We start from the raw sequence: 23,403 nt of genomic DNA, 5'->3' as shown, positions 1-23,403 counted from the left end.
ACTTCCAATAAAATAAATTCACTAGGGTTTGCGGTTGTAATGTGATGAAGTGTAGAAAAGTTTAAATATTATGAATACTTTTGTTTGGCATCATTTGACGAATAAATATGTCACATGTGTCTTATGATACTTTCCACTTTTCTTGGAAATCTCTCCAGTCTTGTATAAGCAGATCTGCAGCAGGCAACCAGCCCCTCACTGGATGTCGGTGTGAGGATCAGGGGATGCTGAATATTTTAGAACTGCTATATTTAGAGGTAGTTACACATTTAGAATAGCAAGAATAGAAACTTTCAACGGGCACTCTGGATGCCAAGGCACAGGTTTTTTTTCCCTTTTTTCCCAGCCTTCACCGTTTGACAATTAAAACTTTGATCATTAATGATGACTCTTTTGGACGGCTTCTATTTATAAACCATATTTTCATCCTTGTGTCTTTTGTGATTCAAAACAAAGCCGCCATTCCTCTCCAATAATGAAATTATGCCTGAAACAGTAGATTGTAGACGACAGTGAAGGAGGTGATGAGCTCTGCCTTTGCCCTAAATGATGTGAATGTGGAATGATTTGAGCCTTATAAATGATTGAGAGACGTATCTAAAGGGAATATACCTTCAGTGTGGCATGGGCAGCTTGTTAAGGTGGACTGATGTGCTTGACTGGACACATGTCCTGCCTGTGGGTTCTGCGTGTTCTGATGCATCCTTAAGAGTGCACATGTGGGACGTGGTTGAGGTCCCTGAAAGCATTCCTCTCTCACCTCTCTCAACTCTGGGGAATGAGACTTACTCAGACGTTGACTCCAGTCTCCCTATGTTGTTCCCTCTCATTATTTTTTCTCTTTATTCTCGTTAGTCGTTTTTCTTCTCCTTTTCTTGTGTTGAGTGTATTTGTATGCGGCTGTGAGATGCAAGATTAACATGTCCGCCTAATGTTCAAAGGATGCAAGAGTTTAATGAACAAGACAGTGAGTAAAATTGTTAGTCAAATCTGTAGATGGATAGAGTCACCAATTTCAGAATGTTTTTGCACAAAAAAAAAATGCAAACATTGTTGATGCTTTTAAACGGTTCTGCTGTATCCCTGTCCAGTCACCTGTAAAGTAGCTGTAGTGTTTGTGTTAGCCACACTGGGGCACTCTGGTCTCTGCCCATTATCTTCTTTGTTGTGCTAGAAAATTCTACCCTCACTGAGGCTTTTCCTGAAATAAGAGGAGGCATGTAATTGCTCAATAATAATAAAGGGACGCTGTAGGGGATTTACACCAATGATGTGAATAAGCCTGCAGTCCTATTTTTCTATAATGGTTGGTAATACATGCTCAATAGATGTGTGGTTATGGATGGATGTTTTATCAGAAACGGTGATTTGCAAACTTGTGGAAATCCCTTGAACTTTTTCTAGCTTCAGATATTTGGGATTTTCAGTAATAGACCAACACAAAATAGAGGATGATAGGGAAGTTGGAGGGAAGTAATACATTGGTTTTAACCTTTTTTTTAATTTTTATAAATTAAAAATACTAATTAGAATGTGTAGCTTTGATTTGTATTTCACTCACTGGACCCTGATACCCTCAAATGTAATCTAGTGTGAATAGCTGCCTTTAGAAGTCATCTAATTGGTAATCAGAGTCCAGATGTGTGTAATTTAATCTCAGTATAAATCCAGCTGTTCTGTGAAGGCCTCAGAGGTTTGCTAGGGAACATTAGTAAACAAACGGCAAGACAGGTCAGGGATACAGTTGTGGAGAGCTTTAAAGAGAAATTGGGTGATAAAGGAATATTCTAAGCTTTCGATATTCAAAAGACATTGTTCTATCAATCATTTGAAAACAAATTATGACACAACTTGTAAAGATATGGCCAATGATTTTATTCATACCCTTCGTATCTGGACAGCATGAATCAAAGAAGCAATTAACAGTTCCTAGGTAACTGGAGGAGCTGCAGAGATACAAACCAGTGATTGCATTTCTCAATAAGACCATTAGTAATAATTAACTCTCCAAATATGGTCTTTCTTATGGGGTGTCAAGAAAAAAAAAATAACATAGTTGGGGGGGAGGGGGGACACATGAGAAGTCCTTGTAGTTTAAAAGCCATCCCAGGGACACATAAAGGTGTGAAGGAAGGTGCGCTACCAAATTAATATGACAGCAGCACCATGACGTGATGCTTTTTTTCAGCAGGGAATAGGAAAGCTGCTCAGAGTTGATAAGAAGGCTGATTGTAGCTGAAAGCAAGTCATTTAATGTCTGCTAAAGACTGAAGCCAGAGGTTTATGCTCAAACAGGACCTCAACTATACAACCACAGGTCTAATAAAATGGTTTAAGTCGAGGGATATCCATCCAACCCAATCAAAACCCAGACCTAAATTCAATTTAAAATTACAGTTTGACGCTTTCTGACCAGCTTGATTGATCGACGGCGGCATGGCCGTTCTGAAAAGAAAAACGGACAAAGAGTTTGATTTGTAAATCTGCAAAGCCACCCTGATTTATTCCAAAAGAACTGCATCTGTAAATACAGCTTAAGGTGATTCTACAAAGTGGGTTAAGGACAAAAGGTTCAGCTCATTTACTTTTCTGTTCAAAATAATGATTGTATCACATAAAATGTTAACAGAACACAGTTTGTGGTTGCAGTGTGACAAAATTAAAACTGCTTTGGTGTTGTACGTGTATATATAAAATGATGTCGGAATTTAAAAGTAAGTTACCAACACATTTTACTATGGGGAGAAAAAAAAAGCTTTTATACAGTGGTGGAACTGTATAATAAAGCATACCCCTAAGGACAGGTGTACTTGGAAGGGTGCTGAGGAATGAAGAACATTGTATGATTTACTTCCTCAAACCGCAGCCGGGTCCACTCTATAAAGTGGCCTCATGATTAAGAGGGGAAGCATTCAAAGAGGGTCCTCCTTAATGTACTTGTTGGCAAATACTGAACAGCAACCACACAGCCATTATGTTAGTTGGTAACAAATTGCTCACATGTCCTTAATTTAAACGGCTCTCCCCAAAAAGGCAGGGAACGCTTGTTATCCCATGTCTGGTTGTGTACCTTACATGTGTTTGGGAGCACCTATCCATCTTTCTGCCCTAGACAGCTCGTGTCTCCACCAGAGGAGGGAGGTTTTAGAAACTGTGAGAACAGATAGGAAGGGGCTTTATTAACCACTCAGCAGTTTGTGACCCGGAAAACCCAAATTACCCCAAAACTCTCTCGTCCACACAACATGGGACTTGGCCGCGGTACTCAGGGAGTTGCTAATCGGCCCCATATGGGAGGTCTGCTCTTGATCGCAGACAGTAGCTGCGCCCCTTGGAGCACCCCTGCTCCCCTCCTCTTTTTAATTTCGCCTCTGCCACTGTCAGCCTCTGTTGGGCCTATTTTATAGACTACAATAAGCGTGTATAAAAGAGCTGTTTTACACACAGATCCATGGGAGCCTTTATGTGATGTTTGTGTAGGGTTAGTGGAAGTCATGCTGTTATTAGGTGAGGCAGTTTAAAAAGGAGTGATTTGGTGTTGGGGGTGGGGGGAGCGGTTTGCTTCCTGTTGAAAATGTCAGATGTTGGAAATGGCATCCAGTAAGTATTTTTATGTAAGGATAGCTTAACGGGAAATAAATGGAAACAGGAATGTCGCTTTGGTATAAGTTGAGCAAGACTTTCTGTATGGGTACAAACGTTTACTCTTTGTCTACTTTTTTTCTTCTTCTCTTCCAGGTGTTCTGGGGGTTTTTAGAGTAGGGTCTGCGACCTGTGGCTCCAGAGCCTCAAGTGGCTCTTTCGATCGTCCACATTGGATCCTAATAACTAGAAAAAAATTGATAAAGAACTGACGAATGTTTTTAAATATTGAAATACGAAATCAAGATTTGAGATGTTTTTCAATTAGATTTTGACGAGCATGATGCAAAACGTTTTTTATGCATCATTTTCCATGATTAGGAACATCCCATACAAGAAAATGTAACCATCCTCTTCTTGCAAAAGTTTTGTTATTATTAATTTAAATCCTAATGTAGAAGCAAATTAACCTGTCAGATAAAACAAATAAGTACAGTTACCACAGTACTGTGAAATTGTAGCAGTATTTTTGAATTTGCTAAATGGGCAATATGGAGACATTAGAACATGTTGAACTGAGTGAATGTTTGGAAATATTTTTTGTCTCTATCTGTGCAAAATAATTTTTTATCGTACAGAAGAATCAGGTCAATTCACTGTATTCCTGAGCAGCACTCTCCATTGTTCAGTGTTTCTGGTCATTTTGCACCACATTTCCTTTTGGTGTCGAGTTAGCTGTCCAAGTGTTCCAGCTAGTTTCTGATCAACTTTTTGTCAACGTCAGTCTTGGTTTTTAGAAGAAAAACAAAAGAATCGTAAATCTATTTTATAACTCACAAACCTATGAATTGATTCAATTAACAGTGTCTGTAAATGTGTTTCATGCACATAAGTCATTGAATCACCCAATGAAAGACATGTCTGAATGGTATCCTTGAAAACTCAAATTGTCACGCAAGTGTCCATGTCCCAGGAGCCGAATTAATTTTGAAGCCTGAATATTTGACCATTTTGTATTAAAAATAGGGAATATATCTTTGACAGTTCATTGTTAATTTAATACAATTCTAATCGTCGTCTGCTGCTTCAGTTGTATTATTTCAACTGCATGAATTACAGAAAACAAAAAACCGAATGATGAAATGTTATGTCTGTTGTGATCATAATTCATAGTGTGATATTTGTGTTGAACATTAACCCATAATTTGTCCTCTGTCAGGGCATAAAGGCTCGCATTCTGGAGACGTTTGTGATGCTCTTCCTGCTGGCTCTGCTCATTCTTGGGATTGTGTGGGTGGCATCAGCCCTGATTGACAATGATGCAGCCAGTATGGAATCGCTCTATGGTAAGTGGCTTAACATCTTTTCCTTCGATTCAACTGTTAATGTCATGCATTTTCAAATTTAACTCATTTTGTTTTAAGAGATTTTCTTGAAATAAGACATAGAAACATCTAAACATATCTATTGGTGTCCAAATAATGTTGGTGCAATATTATGTAAGGGTTAAACTTGACCTTCATCATCTTTGTTCAGGCTACATTTGGACCAAAAAAGTGACTTTTAGAATTCATATTCTTCTGGACTAAATAATGACCATGACTGGATAACCTCAAACCGGCATCAAAATATGCTATGTTCATGGCCAGCTGGTTTTTGAGTGTGCTTTGAAGTTTAGAAAGTATCCTGCAATGGTGAACCATTCACTTTTTGTAAGGCTCTTCACCTTGTCCCTATTGTGGCTATAAAATGTAACCTGTAAGAGGGTCAGACAGGGGCACAGTTCCACTGTGACTGAGAAATATCCTTATTAAAAAGCGAGAGCTCTTAAATATCTACTTTATGACCCAGTATCGATCACTCCATAAAAGTTAAAGTAGAAAAATTATTTTGCACATAATGGTTCACAGGATGAGATTCAAAGGAAACCAACCTCATTTTGAAAACCTTTACAAACTATTGAATTTTATCGTTTGAGCTGTAAATGTTTGGAAAAGAGAAAACAGTTTAGAAAAAAAAAACTTGAGTTTTCTGATATGTTTTGTTGGTTTATTATCTAGAAAAATTCAAAATAATATACATATATGTATATATTTTAATTAACACCTTTTTTCTTTGACTTATCCAAATATAAATGTAATAATTTTTATTACCTCATTTTCCAAATGTATTAAAATTCTATTTAACCTCTTTATTCAGTCTGCCCACATTTAAATTGTTCTGTTTTTAATAAATCTGACAAATAAGTTTAGAAGTTACAATAGAGCTGATCTAAATTGGTCCAGATTCCTGCCCTAAAAAGAAATTCAAATGCTGAATGTTGAAATTTAACTCTGTACTAAAAAAATGCTTAGAAAACATGCATTACACACTTCAAATAAAAAAAATGAACTAAAAAAAAAAGAAATAATTTCTTCTAGATCTTTGGGAATTCTACCTGCCATACCTCTATTCCTGTATATCCCTGATGGGAGGACTGCTTTTGCTAAGTAAGTTGATTCAATTCTATACACAACACATAAACTTCCCTCATTTCGTTTTCCCTTTTTCACTTAAGCAGAAGTGATAATCAGAGTCGTTTTCTGTTTTCTATTAAGTGTGCACTCCTGTGGGGATGTCCAGGATGTTTACTGTCGTGGGCCAGTTATTAGTGAAACCGACGGTAGGTAACAGTTCAAATTAAATATTTATACAGTTAAGTTAGAAATGCTTTATTGTGTTTTTTTTTTTTTTTTTTTAACAGAATCCGTGTCAGATCTATTACATTGTGCTCTTCTGTTCCTAAAGCTCCAACATTCAGCCATTAAAAGCATGACAGGACTACAAATAAATCACCTACTCATCCTCCCATCTGCCATCGCTCCAGTCCCACTTTGGACCTAATTATAACCCATTTCATCTTTCCCTTCTCTGCTCCCCTCCCCTTTAGATCCTGGAGGACCTGGATGAGCAGATTTACTGCATCCATTTGCAGGAGGAAGCCCTTCAGAGGAGATTAAACGGTATGTCTGTGGAAGACGTGTTGGCACGTTATAGGCAGGGGTAGAGGTTGACTGCACTATTGGGTGTGATAAAGGCTGGCCTCGCTGGAATCAATTAGCATAGAGAATTCAGCGGGGCAAAAGAAATTCACACACACTTGACATAGGTTTTTCCACACGCAGCTCCGCTCTTCTAACTTTTCTGCCAAAGGTCAAAGTAGCCACCTTAACCGTGGACGATATTTTATGGTTGGGAAGTTTTTCTGCAGAGCTTCTGTCACCACTGGTGAAGTGATTGCCTCATTTAATGTCGGGACTAGAATGGTATCCTGGTTAATAGGGAGGAAATTAAAGCTTTTGAGGAATTTGCGGCTTGCTGCTGCGGACATTAAAGACCTGCTTTTTTTTTTTTTATTGATGTCTGAAAGAGCGACCAAAGTCCTTTGGCTTTTCTTAGGAATTGTTCACAAAGGGAAAGCTTAGAGTTCAAAGATGATAAAAATGTTATTTTTTTGGCCTGCATTTCCCTCCTATGTCCAGCCCCTCTGTGTTCCATAAAATCCTTGTTTGACATGGAATTATCTCTAAAAGCAGGAAGTTAAGTTCCAAAACCTACTTTAGCATGAACTGAAGCACGCAACCAAGTGTACAGATGTGAGTAAATGAAGAGGACAAGCGTCCTTTCAAACCAGGAAGGTAAGAGAAAGATCTCTCCCTGATAGCGTGTGTGTTTTTGAACGCACCGCCTGCCTCCTCCATAGACTGCCACCAATGCGTACGGTTCTCTTCGGCGCTCATTCCACACTGCCCAGCTTTGAACTATCTGATAGAATAATTGTAATCTGTTCTTTATCATCTCCTTAACTGTTTGATCTTTTCAAGTCCCTGTGAGGGTGGGGGGGGACTGTGGTCAACACATGTCTGACAGTGGACTGAGGCCAAACTGCAGCTCATTCTGCTTGTTAAAGAGGTGGGAGTTAGAAGCGAGGGAGGATTTTCTTCAGTGGAGGATAACCCTTTTCCTTATCAGACGAGTGTTTTTTATGCACATGCAAATACTTGTTTTTCATGTTTCTATGTTGGTGAAACCGAAGGCTCGGGTGGCGTTTCTTTTGATCTGAGAGAATTGAAAAGAAATCGGTTCAGGAACAGTTCACAGGACACACTCCAGAGACGTCAGTGTGTTCTTGCTTCACCTGTGTCCACTCTCTGATAGATTATCCCCTTCGCCGGTTTGTGTTTTCTAGACGCAAACTGTTGAGCCTCATCAGTCGATGCATTCATGTTTGTTTACATGTGGGGCTCTTTGTTGTGGTCCCTCGATGTGTAATTGCCCATTTTAAAGGGACATCTCTGCGGTTTAAATTGTGTGGATCAGTACATCTCGAGGATCAGTAGTCATGTGTCTACTTTCTTTGAAGTGGAAAAACAAGAGAGTTCACATAACATGAACGTACTATGTAGCGATAAACTGTTTGTTGCAGCCCATTTACAGTGTTAAACACTTACTTTGTGGCTTTAACGTGTAATTACAGAAACACCAGTCAGAATAGCTTATTTTTTTTATACAAGCAGTTAAGAAAATGCCAGTAAATCGATAGATGAATCGTTGGAAGTAGAAACTAAGAAATTGTTCCAAATATTGTAGCTCTGTGACATGAAATGGATTAAAAGTTGTTAAAATTGGAAAGTTAGGGTGTTGACATTGTTGCAAACTAACAGTAGTTTTGTAGGGCCTCGCCTAACAAATATTGATTAATCAATTGATAATTCTGACGATTCATTGATTAATTGAATTAAACATGGGCACATTCTGCAGATTTTTCATTTAATTTTTCACCAAAATAATTTAGCACTCCACTATGGATCCAAATCTGACTGTATAATTACATTGTACCAATTTGGCTATTGTAAAACTCCACATTAATTATACAAATATTTACAAGTGTTCTGGCAGGATATTGTCGTAACTTGGTGCTAGATGAACAGAATTGATGGTCAAAAGCAATGAAGGTAATTGATTATAATTAAAGAGTGCAATTTTATATCATAAAAAGTTGGTTAACTTTTTAATTCTTGAGTTTAAATTACTTTAAAGTGATGTTTTTATGTCAGGACCTAAAGTCCTGATAGGACGTTTCAGGCATGTGTTAACTTTTGCTCAAGCCACATTTTGTTCCTAAACAGGGTTTTTTTTTTTAAATAACTATTTAACTCATTTGATGACTTCATCAAGTTGACTATTACTTGAATTGTTTTTCTTTTTTGTATGTCACTCTTTGTATGTGACTTTTTACACCTGACTCTAATGCCTACAGTAGGCTGTGAACATCAGAGGACATATATATTTGTTACAACATGACACAGGTACAGATCACAGACAAATAAATGCTACCAGTGCATAAAAAGTGCATGAAAAAATGATAGAATTATAGAAAGAGCAATGAATAAACAAATCGTAAAAAATTTAAGACTCAGGTAAATATAATTTAAGACCAAGCATTAAATCTGGGCACATCTAACACTTTTTAAAGCCTTAAATTTAGATGATTAAACTTGAGGCTTTTTATGGCTTGCAGAACTCACAGAAACTCTGCTAAAGTCAAGCACACTGCGACTCGAATGCATAAATATATTGTAAGGCAGATTTAAACATTCAGCACTATATCCACTCAGGTTTTTCTTCGGTTTGGCCACGTTTTCTTTGGATCTGTGCAGACCTCAGTCCCCTTCAGCGTCTCAACAAACTGCAAATGCTTGTGAAAACTGATGATTTAGTTTTCAGCTTTATGACAAGCCCTGGATTTATGGACGTCTGGCCAGAATTGAATTTGTAAGCATAGGTGTGGTGTAAAAAACCAAGATGCATATAAATGTGCAACTGTACCACTGGATGTCTCCAGTAGTTTATATTTAAGTCGTAGGGACAAGAAAAACATCTTTTTTTCTTCTTTTTTTTTTTATTTTTTAACCAATGCGTTATGTAGATTTTGGGGATATATAACTAGTTTATTGCAAAGTGATGTTTTTACATCCTGGTGTTCTGAAAACAAAGCAACATGGTGCTCGTCCAGATGCTATGCGGCACAATGACCTTGCTGCTGCCTCTCTTTTCTCAGCATGGTGTTTAGCATATTTGGGGATGACGTAATTTTTTGAGCGCCGGAGAAGGTTGGAGAGGATATGTTGAATTAACTCTGAGCCCTCCTGGCTGCCAGAGCACTCACTCAGCATCTCTGCCTCGCTGTAACTCAGTCTGTTACTTGACGGTGCCAGCAGAGGGAGAGGAAGGATATATGTAACTTCAGTATGGAATGATGTCATTGAAGATACTGCAGCTCAGTTCCTCATCACTTCCCCTTTTTGCTTCGACAACTGAAAAAAATCCTTTGTTTTTAAATGCAATCTACTAGTTTTTCAGCTGTCATTTGTATCTACTTTTTACATCTAAAATCCTGTTTGTATGAAAAACTGACAAAGCTGTGAAGTTGACTGAGTACATTCGAGTTCCCAGATGATCACTTTAGTTTGTGATTGAAGGGGGAAATAGCCTAACGAAACTGACGACATTTCCTGTGGTGCTACGTTTTTCTCTTTGATTTTGCTCTGAGGGTTCAAACTTTCCTCCCTTTTCAGATCCCAGGACAGTTAGTGTTATCTCTAAAGGCTTAGACGTAGACTTCCACCTTGCTCTCTTCCTATCTCACCTTTGTAACCTACTTAAACTCATCCAGACAGGGTGTGTCATAATGACAGTGGAAAGTAAGAGGTTTGATCAAAGTGATCAGTCCCTCACTCCTGTAACAAAGATGAAAGATGGTATTTTTATTGCATGGTAGTAACGGTGTAACACTGAGCTAATTGGTCTCGATCCGCCAGTCACCCCGAGGGATGCAAGTGGATACTTTTCCACTTTGGCTTCACCGGCCTTCGATGCTAGTGTGTCAAGCTGGAAGGAAAACAGAGTAAAACAGATAAATTAGCCCTAAATGAGCCGGCCTTGTGGTTTTCCTGGAGAATCCCTTGCCGGCTTACTGAGCCCGCTTAACTAGTTGTGGCATGTGCGAGATGGCTCCTGAGTAGTTTTAGTGTGAAATCACGTCGAAATTTAAAAACACTGTCATGTGCTAAGCAGGGTTACGTGCTTGGGTGAAATGTTCTTACGAAGAAAAGTTAAATGACATATTTTGGTGGCGAGACATAAAATATGTGTTCTTAAAGAAGTCTGAAAGTTGCGTTAAAAAAATATTACAAAAGCTAAATCAAGCTGTAGAAGCAGTTTGTGAAATCTAATGGTTACCATGTGATAAAATAACTTTTATCCATAAATTGTCTTCTGTGACATTTCTAGAGGGTTTAACTCTTCTGTTGTAAATTTCCTTGTGTGCTTAAGATTATTGCACTGTTGCTGTGTACTTTCAGAATTGCTTCCCCGACTGCTGGCATGTTTAATTTATCAGGAGACTGTTGAGAAGTTGTCAGTTGTGTTTTTTAGAGGTTTTCACGCTTACTGACAATCACTTATTCAGCTGCATTTGCTTAGAAACCCCTAGATGCTTCCTAATCTTTTAATTCTTAAGGAAACTGTAAGGATACATGTTGTTTTTCTTATATTGTGCTTCTGTGTGTTGGTTTTGCTAAAGAAGTAATGACACAATGTGATCTGGCTAGAGTTGTTGTTTATTCAGAGTCCTATTCATTCAATTTTAAGATGAGAGGCAGAGGATTTTTTTTTTCTACTGTCTTTCGGTAAATTAAGAATCGGAGTTGGAAGTGCAGTCCTCTTTTACCTTGACTTTTTAAGATAATTTTCTTCAAATTCTTCTAATTAACTGATGTGCCTAAGCAGGTATAATATTAATTTTAGATGACATATAAATATTTTAACTATTTAGTCAAACTAAAGATAAACAGTTTCAACTGATAATCTTGATATTTATCACAATAACAAAAACCTCTCTGCACAGTATTTTGTGAAGCCTGACCCGCTGTATGACGGTGAAGGTTTGATTTGTTTGTTCTCCCACAGGATCATCTTCGCACACCTACATCCGAGGGAGCTTTACTTTTCAACTCACCAAAGAACTGGACAATATTAGAAATCAGAAGAATAAACTGGGTACGCGTTTGCATTCTCTGATGAGACTGATGTATTTTGTTTTAAGACCTTGAATTACTAGAGTAATGTATGCCAAAGACATTAACTTTTTACATATTGCTGACAGGCAGCTGCTCCCTCTTCATCTGCCTTAATTTCTTAATTTGGACTTGGATCAGAGCTGCCTGATAATTTTCCATCCATTTTAGGATATTATAAATGAAGCCAGAGCCTTTTGGGGAACCGTGTTGCAGGGAAAGGAGAGCACAAAGGCACTTAGGATATTGGACAAGATGCAAACTTTATATTGTAGCAAGCCTTTTAGTGATGTCATTAATTTAGAAGGATGGTGCATATAAAATGCACTTGGCAAACTTCTCGGGCAGGCAGACTGAATACACTTTGAGAATACAGAGGACTGACTGTTGGTTGGGAATAGACAAAGACAATCAATATGTCAGAGATATAAGGACGGTCACATACACAGTGTAGGAGAACAGTGGATGTTACAGCGACAGAGTGCATGAGGTTTACAAGCTGTCAGTCGCAACTACAAACATGACTGATCAGCTGCTGAAATACGGCGTAGGTATAAAATTGAAATGTTTCATCTGGCTTGGAAGAAAGTCACGTCGGTTTGCCCGCCGCACTCTTAGATGTTGAAACCAAAATATAAATCACAAAATTAATTTTGCTGCGTTTCATTTTATCTCGAGATTTATTACTGTTTCCGCTAATTAAGGCAATGATGAGTGTGGCTGATTAAAGAGGAAGAGCATCGTTTTTTGATGGTTATGAGATTTGTATTACCTGGAGGTGCTGTGGTTTGTTCACAGGTGAGATGCGTGTGGTGCGCATAACCTGCAATATGATTCACTAAAATAAACAATATGAACCTTCTGAGTACAGTTAGATGTTGCGTGGTTTCAGATGAACATGTTAAATTGGTGAAGTTACGCTCTTCACTGCTTAGATTTGGGCACAAAAAATGATTGCAGAATTTCTTCCATGCATGATTTATGAAATATGCATATACCACAGAATATCACCATGTATATGGTTGATAAATGTAGTGGCTGAGAACAGGGGTTGTTTAAAATAACTTCCCACTCCTGTTCAGTAACTGTTTTGATGACCTCGTCTACAGCTTGTATGACATGAATAAATGAAAGGGGGGGACAAAAACAAACAAAAAAAAAGATATATTGGTCGTCTTATAGGGGCAGGATTATGTACTTTTCAGACACAAATGTCCAGCGTCGTCATTTGTAAATCGGCACAGACCGAAACAAAGCCACAAAGTTTCTTAATCATGTACTAAAGAGTTCCTACAGTTGTTTCAGTGCAGCTGATATAAGACTTCTCTACTTTAATAAGCCAGTGCATGACTCCACAGTGTGGCCTCAGTCCAAATTCAAGCTTCCTCAATCTCCCACTGAAATATCTTATTGTCCAAAAAAAAAAAAAAAAATCTGTTCTGGACGCCAAATTTTTCCTCCTCTACTGTGGCTCTAGGGTTATGTTATAACATTCGCTTGCATTATTGATTTTATAGTGTAGCATCTGATGTGCTATGCTAAACTACATTCAGTTTGTCTTATCACACAATTAACCTTAAATCAGTTCTGATTAAGGATTTCAGAGCAAGCAAACATTCTCATAAATTTAAAGAAGCAAAAGAGATTCAGTATCTTTCTTAGACTAAGGATTTAATTACCATCAATCAGATTTATTTCCATTAATGAGTAAACCTGTAGCATCCAATAAGAGGTGGTTTGATGTGTGTGAAAGGTCAGATTTGAGGTGACGCGTTCACTCTTTATAAATGCAAATCTGTTTGATCCTCCTGTGTGCAATTACATGATTATCAGCCACAGATTTGTAATTCGAAAAGATCACTGTGCAGCTGATCAGCCATTAATAACGTTGTCCCAGATTCATACACTAACTTTGCAGAACATTTGACATGTTTCTGTGGTCCTTCTCTCTAAATTGCAAAGTTCTCCAATGAATTTTCATCAAATATAATTTCCAGTATCACTTAGTTGAAATCAAATGGGAAATAAAGATGTTTCATTAGTATGGATGACAGAGCTTGATTTCTTCTGGTCCACACCGATATAAACTAACGTGTGTCACCTGCATACATAAAAAAAAATCTGATTAAAAAAAAAATATATATATATATATGTATTGCAGATATATAATCATAATTAAAAATAAACAAATCTCAGTCAAGTCCAGAGTAGTGCATCTCAAAATGAATGTGAAAAAGACTATACTTATTTTTGCATCTTACACGTTTGGTAAACGAGGCCCAGCGTCTTTAAGAGTAACTTTGCACTTTGCTGTTTGTTAGAGAGAAGAAAGAAAGCATCAGGATGGGAGAAGAACTTGTTGTATCCCATGGTGATGCTGATCCTGCTCGCAGGAACGGTAAGTGCTGAGGCTGACCTGTCATTAAGCTCTGTTTGCTCTCGGCGTCTGCAGCCTGGCTGGTGGCCACTGGGACTAACACAGTCACCTCCAAACTCAACTTTTCCCACAGAGTCTGGGTGGGGAAACTACTTTTATCTAATAGTTGTTTTAAACAGTGCTGATTAGCCACTTGCAATAACTGGGATTTTGTATAAATTACAGTGTGAAAGATACTGTTTATGCCATCTAATACCACTGGAAAAGGAGAAGGGTGAAGCACGGCACGTGCGTCACAGTCCTGCCTACTTCTCATTATTTAGCTTTTTTTTTTTTTTAAAGCTTTATGTTGGAGTGGTTTACAATGACAAAATAGTTATTATACCTCACCATTCCTGCAAATCAGCAAGTTAAGTATATCACAATGGCAAATTCTGAAAGAAATGGAACAATTATCTTACATTTACGCTGTATGTAAACAAATCTATATCTTCCTTTGTGTTTGCAGACAATCTCTGTTATTATGGTGGCGCTGAACATCCTCTACCTTCTAGTGGATGAGACGGCCATGCCCAAGGGATCCACGGTAAGCCCTCTAACTGCAGTACATTTTCAGCAATTTCTCTCTCTCTCTCACACACACACGCACACACACACACACACACACACACACACCCAGAATGTAAACTGCAGAGGAGCACGCCGGTCGGACCTGCCATGCCCTCAGCAGAGACATAAATCAAATTCCGGATATGCTCAGGTGCACCTCGGAAGAAAGAGCTCAACAAGATGGTAATCTGGCCCGAACCATGTGTTGCCGGTTTTGTTTTGGAAGTTCATTCAGAGTCATTTCACAGCAGCCTGCAGACTCAATGAGCTTGTTACGTGTCTCATGTCCACGGTGACTGAATAAAGCTGCTTTTCCTCCTTGCCGCAAAGACAAACAGGGCCAAGTGGAGGACTCTCAGTGTGAGGCTGAGAGAGTGGAATGACTCTTGGAGATTTTCATCTTCACCTAACAAGAAAGCCGTTTAAAGGTTTCTGTATCTCACCTCATCGGCACTCAGAGGTGCATGCACGCGTGCATTTACACGCATGTGCGTGCGTTTGCGGTTGTATTCTTGTCTGGAAAAGTGGGAAACATTATGTATCCTATTTCTCCCACATAATGTTTTTGCGTCTGGCGGGCAACTGACAGGGCTGCCCTCCACATTCCAATTATTTTATTGAGATGATGTTTGCTTTGACTTGACACATCTGCGAAAATCCCCCCCCAAAATTACGCGCGTCATGTAGCTCGAACCTGTCCTCCCTGATAGTTTGGCCCAATTAAAACGAGTTATGAGTCTGTTCAACTGGATGAATGCCACACCTCTGATCTAATCTCACGGGGCCAGAAGAAGGGGGTGTCACGTCCTCTTAAACAATCAATACGGATATGAAATCCATCTGTTTACCTATGTAACCTACACATTAATTCACTCTCCCCCTCTGGCACAAAAATTCCCTCTGCCCAAAGTTTGATTGGATGATGGAAAGAAAGTTGAAAAACATCTGGTTTGAGATCCGGACGCGCCACGACCCGAGCAAAGCCTCAGACTGTGGGAAAGTCAAATGAACCGCTGATATGCTAATTGTTATACGGAGCGCACACAATGAAAGTGCCATGTCAACGTTTGTCTTCCTTTCTAACTGAGCGTCCTGCTGCAGTCCTCGGCATACTGAGCAGTGTCCCACTCGGCTTTACAGAACAGGAGAGTAAAAAGAGAGAGAACATGTAAAGCTGTTGCTACTTCCATTAAAGAGAGCAGCATTTAATGACTTTATGAACAAACTCTGAGAGGGACTAGTAAAGTTGTTACTGCAGGTCCTTTCTGTTGCTAGCTGTCGCAAAAATGTTGTATTCTAGTAAGATGGACACTTACCCTTCAGGTTTGTGGCAATTTCCGTACAAGTAGTATTAAAAATCTGTATATTTTTAAATGGATGTGGTAAATAAAATAAAAAAATAACAAGCTGTTCAATTCATTTCAAATGCTGTAATTATTGTGACACAATCTAAAATCCAAACAACCTGCCCACTTTGCTATAAAACCTGGCTTTTTGCAGCATGCTTTCTGGATATTAGTGTATAAACTCATTAATAAATACACGTGCAGCTCCCAAGCATCTTGTGGTGGGTTACAGCCTGCACACAGCATGTGGATTACAGCACAGGCCATAAAGCTGCTGTTTATTATGGGCCTACTGTGTGTGTTGTGTTGTTTTTACCCTCAGAGGCAGGATTCAGACTGAGTTGTATCAGTTGAGTCGGGTGAAACTGGGAATGACATCACAGTACAATAGCAATACAAACTACTAAAAGTATACACTCCCTCGGTTACTGATCTGACATTTGACTGTGTAATAATGGTTATATTTTTAATGTATGGTGTGATTATTGTGATCCTAATTGAGAAATCCCAGGTGTGAATTTGGGTAATTATACCTGTCCAGTTGTGATTGTGTCAACATGTCTGCCATTTTAAAGCAGCTCTTGCAGCATTATTGTTTGAGACATGTTTAGAAACTAGTCTGAGATACGCCAACTAAACAAATGATTCATTTCACCTTTTAATGATTTTATTGTTGTGGGCATACCTTCTTCTTTAAATTATTTTGTAAGAGTTAGTCAAGATGTACAGCACTCCTCCTACAAACAGGCTTAGTTGTAGTAAGACCTGACAATTCTTATCTAAAGCTAGCTTCTGTGAGTTTTTTATATTCGTGCATATTGAGGGCACACATAACCAAATGCATGCTCGCCATTCCTGCTATAATAAATGACATCAGCTCTACTAAATTATCCGTGTAATAGAGTAAGAACTCTGCAGCATGGCTTTGCAGTAAGCTCCCAAAGATGACAGTTGCATTAAGAGGCATGAAACAACGTGCCAGACTGTTTTTTTTTTTTTTTTTTTTTCTTTCTTTCTTTCTTTCTTTCTTTCTTTCTTTCTTTCTTTCTTCAGTAGCATTTTTCAGTGAAATCCCATAAAAACCAGAATAAATTGATATGAAATGTTTAATGTTTTTCTGGATCAGCAAAGACGACTACATGTTTGTTTTTTTTTCTTTTTAATGTAGGTGCTTTAATTTCAGATTTGCAAAGCTTGACTCTGAGTTTTAAACAGTTTAGTTCAATAAAGTAATTAAGTTGCTGCATATAATTCACTTTGAAAGGTCAGTTCTTGTGCCAAGACTTGACAAAAGCAAATATTAATCATATAACAAAACAGCTGCTTGGAATGTTCAGAATATGTAGATGTTTGTCTTGCTCTGATTTCCAAAGATCTTTGAGGTGGAGGGAAGGTCGGGGGTTGAGAGGGAGGGACGTGTAGTCTATTTGCTTAAGTATTTGTTTTGTTGTTTTTATGTTTTTGGCATGCTTTCAGCCTGTCTACGCTTCTTACCATAAGCAATAAGGTGTTTTTTGTTTGAACACCTGTTCATATATTCTAGGAGCCTCTTTCATCTTCTTCTATTCATTATTTAGCGGGCTTTTATTCTGATTCTCTAGGAAAACTCGTTGAGCAACACGTACCAACTTTGCAAGATTTCTGTAATTCAGTATTTTCCTCCCAATAAACTAGAGTTATCGTAAACCTTTTGTTTCATTTTGGATGCGTTTAAAGGGGTGCTCTATGCGACGAGAGCTAACTGTGCATTTTTTCTTTGTCTCTCTGTCGTCCAGGAGCGAGGCATTGGGAACACGTCTTTGTCCACATTTGGCGTGATTCAGGCGGTGGTGGAGATCATCCTCATGTTGTATCCTTCAAGTGACCTCCCCTTTGTTTGTCATATGCTCCATGACCAAGAGCAACAGCTGCCTTGTTTACTTAGGGCATAGCTCAGCCAAACGCCTTCCGGGAACATGTTGTGTTGTTTCATCACCTTTTATGATAGTTGAAAAGGAGCAATCCAGTCACACATATAAAAGACTCAATAAAGCTTCTTTGCAGCAAAGCGTTTTCAGTTCCTTGATTGATTTGCTGAACAGCTACTTGATGGTGTCTTCCGTCGTCGGATTCTACAGCCTGCGTGTCTTTGAGGGACTCACTCCCAGGAAGGATGACACAACCATGACAACGGTAAAGATGGGCTCAAGTGGAGGGCAAAGGTGTTGAAATTACTCCAGAGGTACTGATGATGTGTTTGGGGACTCCTGGAGTTTCATCTGTTCCTTTTTTTTTTTTGTCCTCTACCTCCTTTTCCCCTGAATTCCTACCCTTCAAAGCTTCACAACAGCTTTCGTCGATCTGTCCAATATTTGTTTGTGGGTTGCGTAAACACTGACAAAGTGCAAGCTCCTTTCTTATACATCAGAGGGGAGGCTGGGGTTTGTAGGGGGTTGAGGATGTGTGCTCTGTTCAGCCTATAGGGGCACCTTTTCACTTGGTAATGAGTTTGGGAGTGGTGCAGCTTGTTAACTAGCCATGACGCTTCAGTGAAAGGGCTTGAAAGGACAATAGAGGGAACCTGGTAATGAGCAACTTCAGAGGTACTAATTGTCTAATATGTGGAACCAATTTAACATCAAGTGGTGTGTATGTGTGTGGGCATATCAGCACTGGAACTATCAGGTGCTTTCCTTCCTCCACATATAAAGTGTACATTATGTGCTTGAGCGACCTGGAAACTAAAATGGGACCATTTTATCATATTTTTAGATTATCGGCTGCTGTGTGTCCATCTTGGTCCTGAGCTCAGCTCTACCAGTGATGTCCAGAACTCTTGGTAAGTTTATTGCCTGCTTGAATTAGAATCATTTTTGTAAATCAGCAGTTTCCTTGACTTTTCAACCAGAAATGAGACAAAACAGCCTAACGGGATTGACTACACATATTTAAACTTGTTTGGTTTATCTGTCTTTGGCATGATTTAACCTCAATAAATGAACCACATGCATGAGCGTTCCATCTTTTCCTGTGAAGAAGTTAAATAAATAATTTTACAGCTGCTGATGTGTAGATTTGAGTTTTAAAGGTAAATTTAAGTTTTGAGATGATTCCTAATGATATAACTTCAAACAATAAAATGCGGCATAACATTATTGTCATACTCCAATCACAAACTGAAATTTATTTTGTTGGGATATAATGTGTTGAAGCAGGGATGTCCAAAGTGTGGCCGGTGGGCCATTTGTGGCCCCTGGACTGCTTCTGTGCAACCACCAACTTGAATTTGAGTGGTAGAAATTTGATCCACCAGCATAAGAAAACAAAAGAGAAAAAGGTTCACATCCAAAATATCCATTTATTGGAGATGTTTTGATGTACAATAATTTGCACACCCGTTTCCTACAAATCTATACCTACTTTATCCTTTTAATTAGTGCACACTAAGTTTATTTTTGAGCATTATTGGGCATTATTACAGATTCTCAGTTGAATTTAGTTCTGGACATCAACTGGACCGGTCTAAAACAATAATATACTTTGAACTAAATCATTCCATCATGCCTCTGCCTGTTGGTTTTGTCTCATTGTCCCCCTGCAAGATAGACCTCTAACTTCATCCTCTCACAAGTTTTCTAATAGGACTGCTCTTTGTTTTAACTCTGTCCATCTTACTATCAATTTAGTAGCTTTTCTGCACCTACGAAAGCAAAGCATCCCCATAGCATGATGCTGCCACTATTTTTTCCTTCCTCTCCCCATTAAAATACATTAAGGTTTGAGGCAAAGCAAAATATGAAAAGGTTCAAGTGTTATGACTGCTCTTTCAAGACCCTGTTAATATGGCTCAAAAACAAACACTTGCAGATGAACCATCAACATGAGGTCATTTAGGCTGAATTTACTGAAACTTTCTATAGCGACAGTAGAACAGAGTGCTGTTAGAACGGCTAGAAATGCCAGGAGTGGCACCATCATAATGGCAGTAATAAACATGCAGAGCCCAGCTGTTTAAATAGCCCTATTCTGTGTGTGTGTGTGTGTTGTGTGGCCGGCTGCAGAATGGGATGGAGCAAGCATACAGTGAGTCACTGGGAGCTTTACAAAATATCAACAGGTTCTGCTTTGTGACGCTGAATAAATGAAAGGAATAGATGCATGAGACTGAGCTGAAAAGGAAAAAAGGCCTCCCACTGAAAAAAAAAAAAAATAACTCATTGAGAGTTGAGTGTGACAAAGTGAGATGTTAGGAGAGAAGGAAAAAAAAAGTTTTGTGTGTTTATGAGGTGTTTTTTGTGTACTTTCCAGTGGGGGGAAACAAGTGTATCACAGTACAAAGCCTTGCAGAATATATGTCATCTTTTTAGTGGAGTGACAGATGAGTTACATCAGATGCATATTATAACCAGTTCCCTGGATGCAGAGTGGTTGGGTTATGAACCTATTGAACTTTAATAAGGTTGACTCAGACTTGCTGTGTCTTATTGTCTGTAGTCAGGGTTGCTATGGAGATTTGAGAAGTCCTTAAACAAGGTGGATCAATATACAAATTTTCTAATATGGCTTCAGATAACACGGTAATCTACCACCCTGAATCTAGAGTTTAAATCTTATACCAAAGTTACCAATAAATGTTTCAAAATCTCTCCAGTTATCTGCCAAATTGTTCCTACAGTTTAAACCCCTTTCAATGAAAAGCCATAAAAAGTGCTTGAGTGAGTTTTTTCTGAGTTTTTTATCGCTTCATGAGGTTGTTTTATAAGCCAAACTGCTTTAAAGATAGACGATGAAGGTTGTAGTAGATAAAGTAACATGAATGTTTAAATCTTTTTTTTTTTAAATAAATGTGCAATAAGTAAGGTTTTGGTGTTGCAGGTTCACAGGATAAAATCCAACAGGCTGTGTGTTTTGCTATTTTGCTGCATGGGGCTTGCAGTTTTTGTGGAAGAACGTCCACATGTGTTTACCAGAACTGCTAGTTACGGAGCATTTGAATGTTACTGGCTCATTTCTGAGGAAACAAACAAATGAAGGAAGCAAAAAGTGGATAAAAAATTAAAGATGAACCTAAACATGATTTAAGACTTAGTATGGAAAATGTGGTGTGTTAAGACATAAAATTTAATGATTTTTGTTGTTGTTCAAATGTTGTTTTTCTTCCCAAGGCTAATTACGTTATGCATTGAATTTTAATTTTTTGTTTAAAAACTGCGACAGTGCTTCTTTTATTTAAAACTGACCATAGAATAAAAATTTCTTACTAGCCTGTTGTTACGACTGGCTCAAGGTCATAACAAAAACGGGAGACCATGCAGGGGTTAAAGTGTAGAAAAATGAATATTTATTAACAAAAACAACAATGGATTGTGGATATCAGTATCAGTGGTGTAATGCAAATGCTTGGATGTGTTGTATGAGTGCATACGGAAGTGTTGAAGTACCAAAACAAAGACAAACTCAAAAGTGCAAAAAGAAGGGGAGCTGAGGCCTGGCAACAAAACACCACAAGCGTCAAGCGGCAGAGTGGACGCTGAAGGCCACACAGAAGACGGAGACAGCCAGGTTCAAGTACTCTATGCTCCAAATTAGCAAATCAGCAGCACCCGTAAAAGGGAGGAGCACAAAGACAGACAACAAGACACCTGCAGCCCAGCCTACAAGGCCCAGGGCCGTAACACCTGTGCTTTGGTGAGGACCAGAGCTAACTCTTGAGATCCTTCCTAAGATGAAGAAATGCTTAAGAAAAAGAAAATGGGGATATTTTTTGGCAGAGGTTTCATATTTGTTAACATGTACAAGCAGCTGATTAGTCCTAAAGTGTTTCAGTAAAGACCGATCCCGATCAAACAGATGAATGCCTTTTGGATGTGTAACCAGCAGCATGCAGATGGATGTCTGCAACTCTCCAGTACAGATATGCTTTGGTCATTTTAAAAATCAATTTTTTAAAACTCTTAATTAGATTTTCTCAAATTACCAAACCAGGATCAGAACCTTTGGTATTAGAAACAAATTTGGCCAGACCACAGTGGCTAGCTGCATCGACTGAGGTCTCCGTCATTTTTCTCCCTGCCTCTTCATGGGCAATTTTGTTAAAGGTCTGCGATTCCTGCCAAACTGCTTACTGCGGCTGCAAATACATCTCTGCAGACACTGAATCGATAGCTCAATCTAATTGACGACAGAGATTGTGAAGATGTTACAGGAGAAGTAGTGCCCAGAGACTGCGGCTTCTTTGGTCTGACACGTCAGAATATGATTCCTGCATACAAATTATAGACGAGATCAGATATGAAAGTGTTGTAAAACGCAGATTTGAACTGGTGGTTTGCTTGATCAATTTATGATATTAAATACAACTATATTTTATCATCCAATTGACAGCATAAGTATCTTTTAAAATACGTTGTAAATCCTAACTGACAAGATTTCGTTGTTCAACTACACACAAACGAGAGTCGGCAACATAAAGATAAACAGGCTGGGAGGAAAAGCAACAATGATGGCTGCAGTAGAAATTTGACATGATCAACTCAACCAGAAGATTTAACATTCATGTTGGATCTAAACGGGACCTGCAAGACTAACTGTACATTTATTTATTACTAGAGGACAGTTTAAGCTGCAAACCACCTTTAATTAATTGCGGAGTAATTTCTACCTCCCGAAGCGCCAAGATGTAAAAGCCTTTAACTCATCTATTTTTGACCGTTGCCAAACATGCTGCCATGTGTATATCCAGGCTTTACATGGCAGCATAAAAACAATACAATTAAAAAAATAGGTTTACCACTAGGTAACTGTATTTACACAAAGTTTTTTTTGTGTAAAAATGTTTGGTCATTTTTTTTTTTTTAAATGACCAAACAGTTGAAACAATCATCACAACTGCTGCTAAAATAAGTTTCAAATTTATTTGATTCTACTGCATGGACTTAAATAATTACAAAATTTTATAGTAGTTTTCAAGTGCATATATTATCCTGTTTTACAGTTTACAGTTAAGCTGCTTGCACATATAAAACAGTGGGCACTTTGCACCCATAAACCAAGGCTGCGTTCACACTGCAGCCTGAAGTGACACAATTCCGATATTTTTCTCAGATCGGATTTATTTGCCGTGGCCATTCACACTGCCAAACATGCGACCTGCATGCGTTCTGCAGTGTGAACAGGCAAACGACCTGAAAGTGTCCCACATGCGCAGTAGAGGGCGCAATGGCGTCAGGGTTCTCATTGTTCTGCCAACTTCCATAAAAAGAAGAAGTGCTCATTGTTTGCTGAAGTAAACATGGTTGCTAACGGTGGAACATAGCTTACATATTTGAAGTTGTTGTCCAACCGGAGCTGCATATTGACAACTTAATCCTCATATAGTCCGTCATGGTTGTTA

The 23,403-nt window shown here is 38.5% G+C and overlaps 1 protein-coding gene and 1 long non-coding RNA gene across 2 annotated transcripts in view; one reads left to right on the top strand and one right to left on the bottom strand.

Moving 5' to 3' along the window:
• lmbr1 (limb development membrane protein 1) overlaps nt 1–23,403 on the top strand; it is a 39,238-nt gene that overhangs the window by 11,963 nt on the left and 3,872 nt on the right. Inside the window, exons 6-15 of the mRNA XM_007555624.2 lie at nt 4,802–4,928; nt 6,003–6,071; nt 6,180–6,244; nt 6,512–6,584; nt 11,593–11,682; nt 14,021–14,097; nt 14,585–14,662; nt 17,807–17,880; nt 18,113–18,203; nt 18,783–18,849. Coding sequence (XP_007555686.1) covers nt 4,802–4,928; nt 6,003–6,071; nt 6,180–6,244; nt 6,512–6,584; nt 11,593–11,682; nt 14,021–14,097; nt 14,585–14,662; nt 17,807–17,880; nt 18,113–18,203; nt 18,783–18,849 — 811 coding nt within the window. The remainder of the gene's footprint in view (nt 1–4,801; nt 4,929–6,002; nt 6,072–6,179; nt 6,245–6,511; nt 6,585–11,592; nt 11,683–14,020; nt 14,098–14,584; nt 14,663–17,806; nt 17,881–18,112; nt 18,204–18,782; nt 18,850–23,403) is intronic.
• Nucleotides 18,992–22,858, bottom strand: LOC107836641 (uncharacterized). Its single transcript, XR_001662587.1, has 2 exons — nt 21,689–22,858; nt 18,992–21,275 (listed from the first exon to the last, which is right to left on the bottom strand). It is a non-coding gene; the product is annotated as an uncharacterized LOC107836641 (long non-coding RNA).

The sequence above is a fragment of the Poecilia formosa genome, unplaced genomic scaffold, assembly GCF_000485575.1.
Source record: "Poecilia formosa unplaced genomic scaffold, Poecilia_formosa-5.1.2 Scaffold71, whole genome shotgun sequence".
Taxonomy (NCBI): Eukaryota; Metazoa; Chordata; class Actinopteri; order Cyprinodontiformes; family Poeciliidae; genus Poecilia; species Poecilia formosa.
The sequence above is the reverse complement of the archived record's forward strand: the minus strand, read 5'-3'. Positions and strand labels throughout refer to the sequence as shown.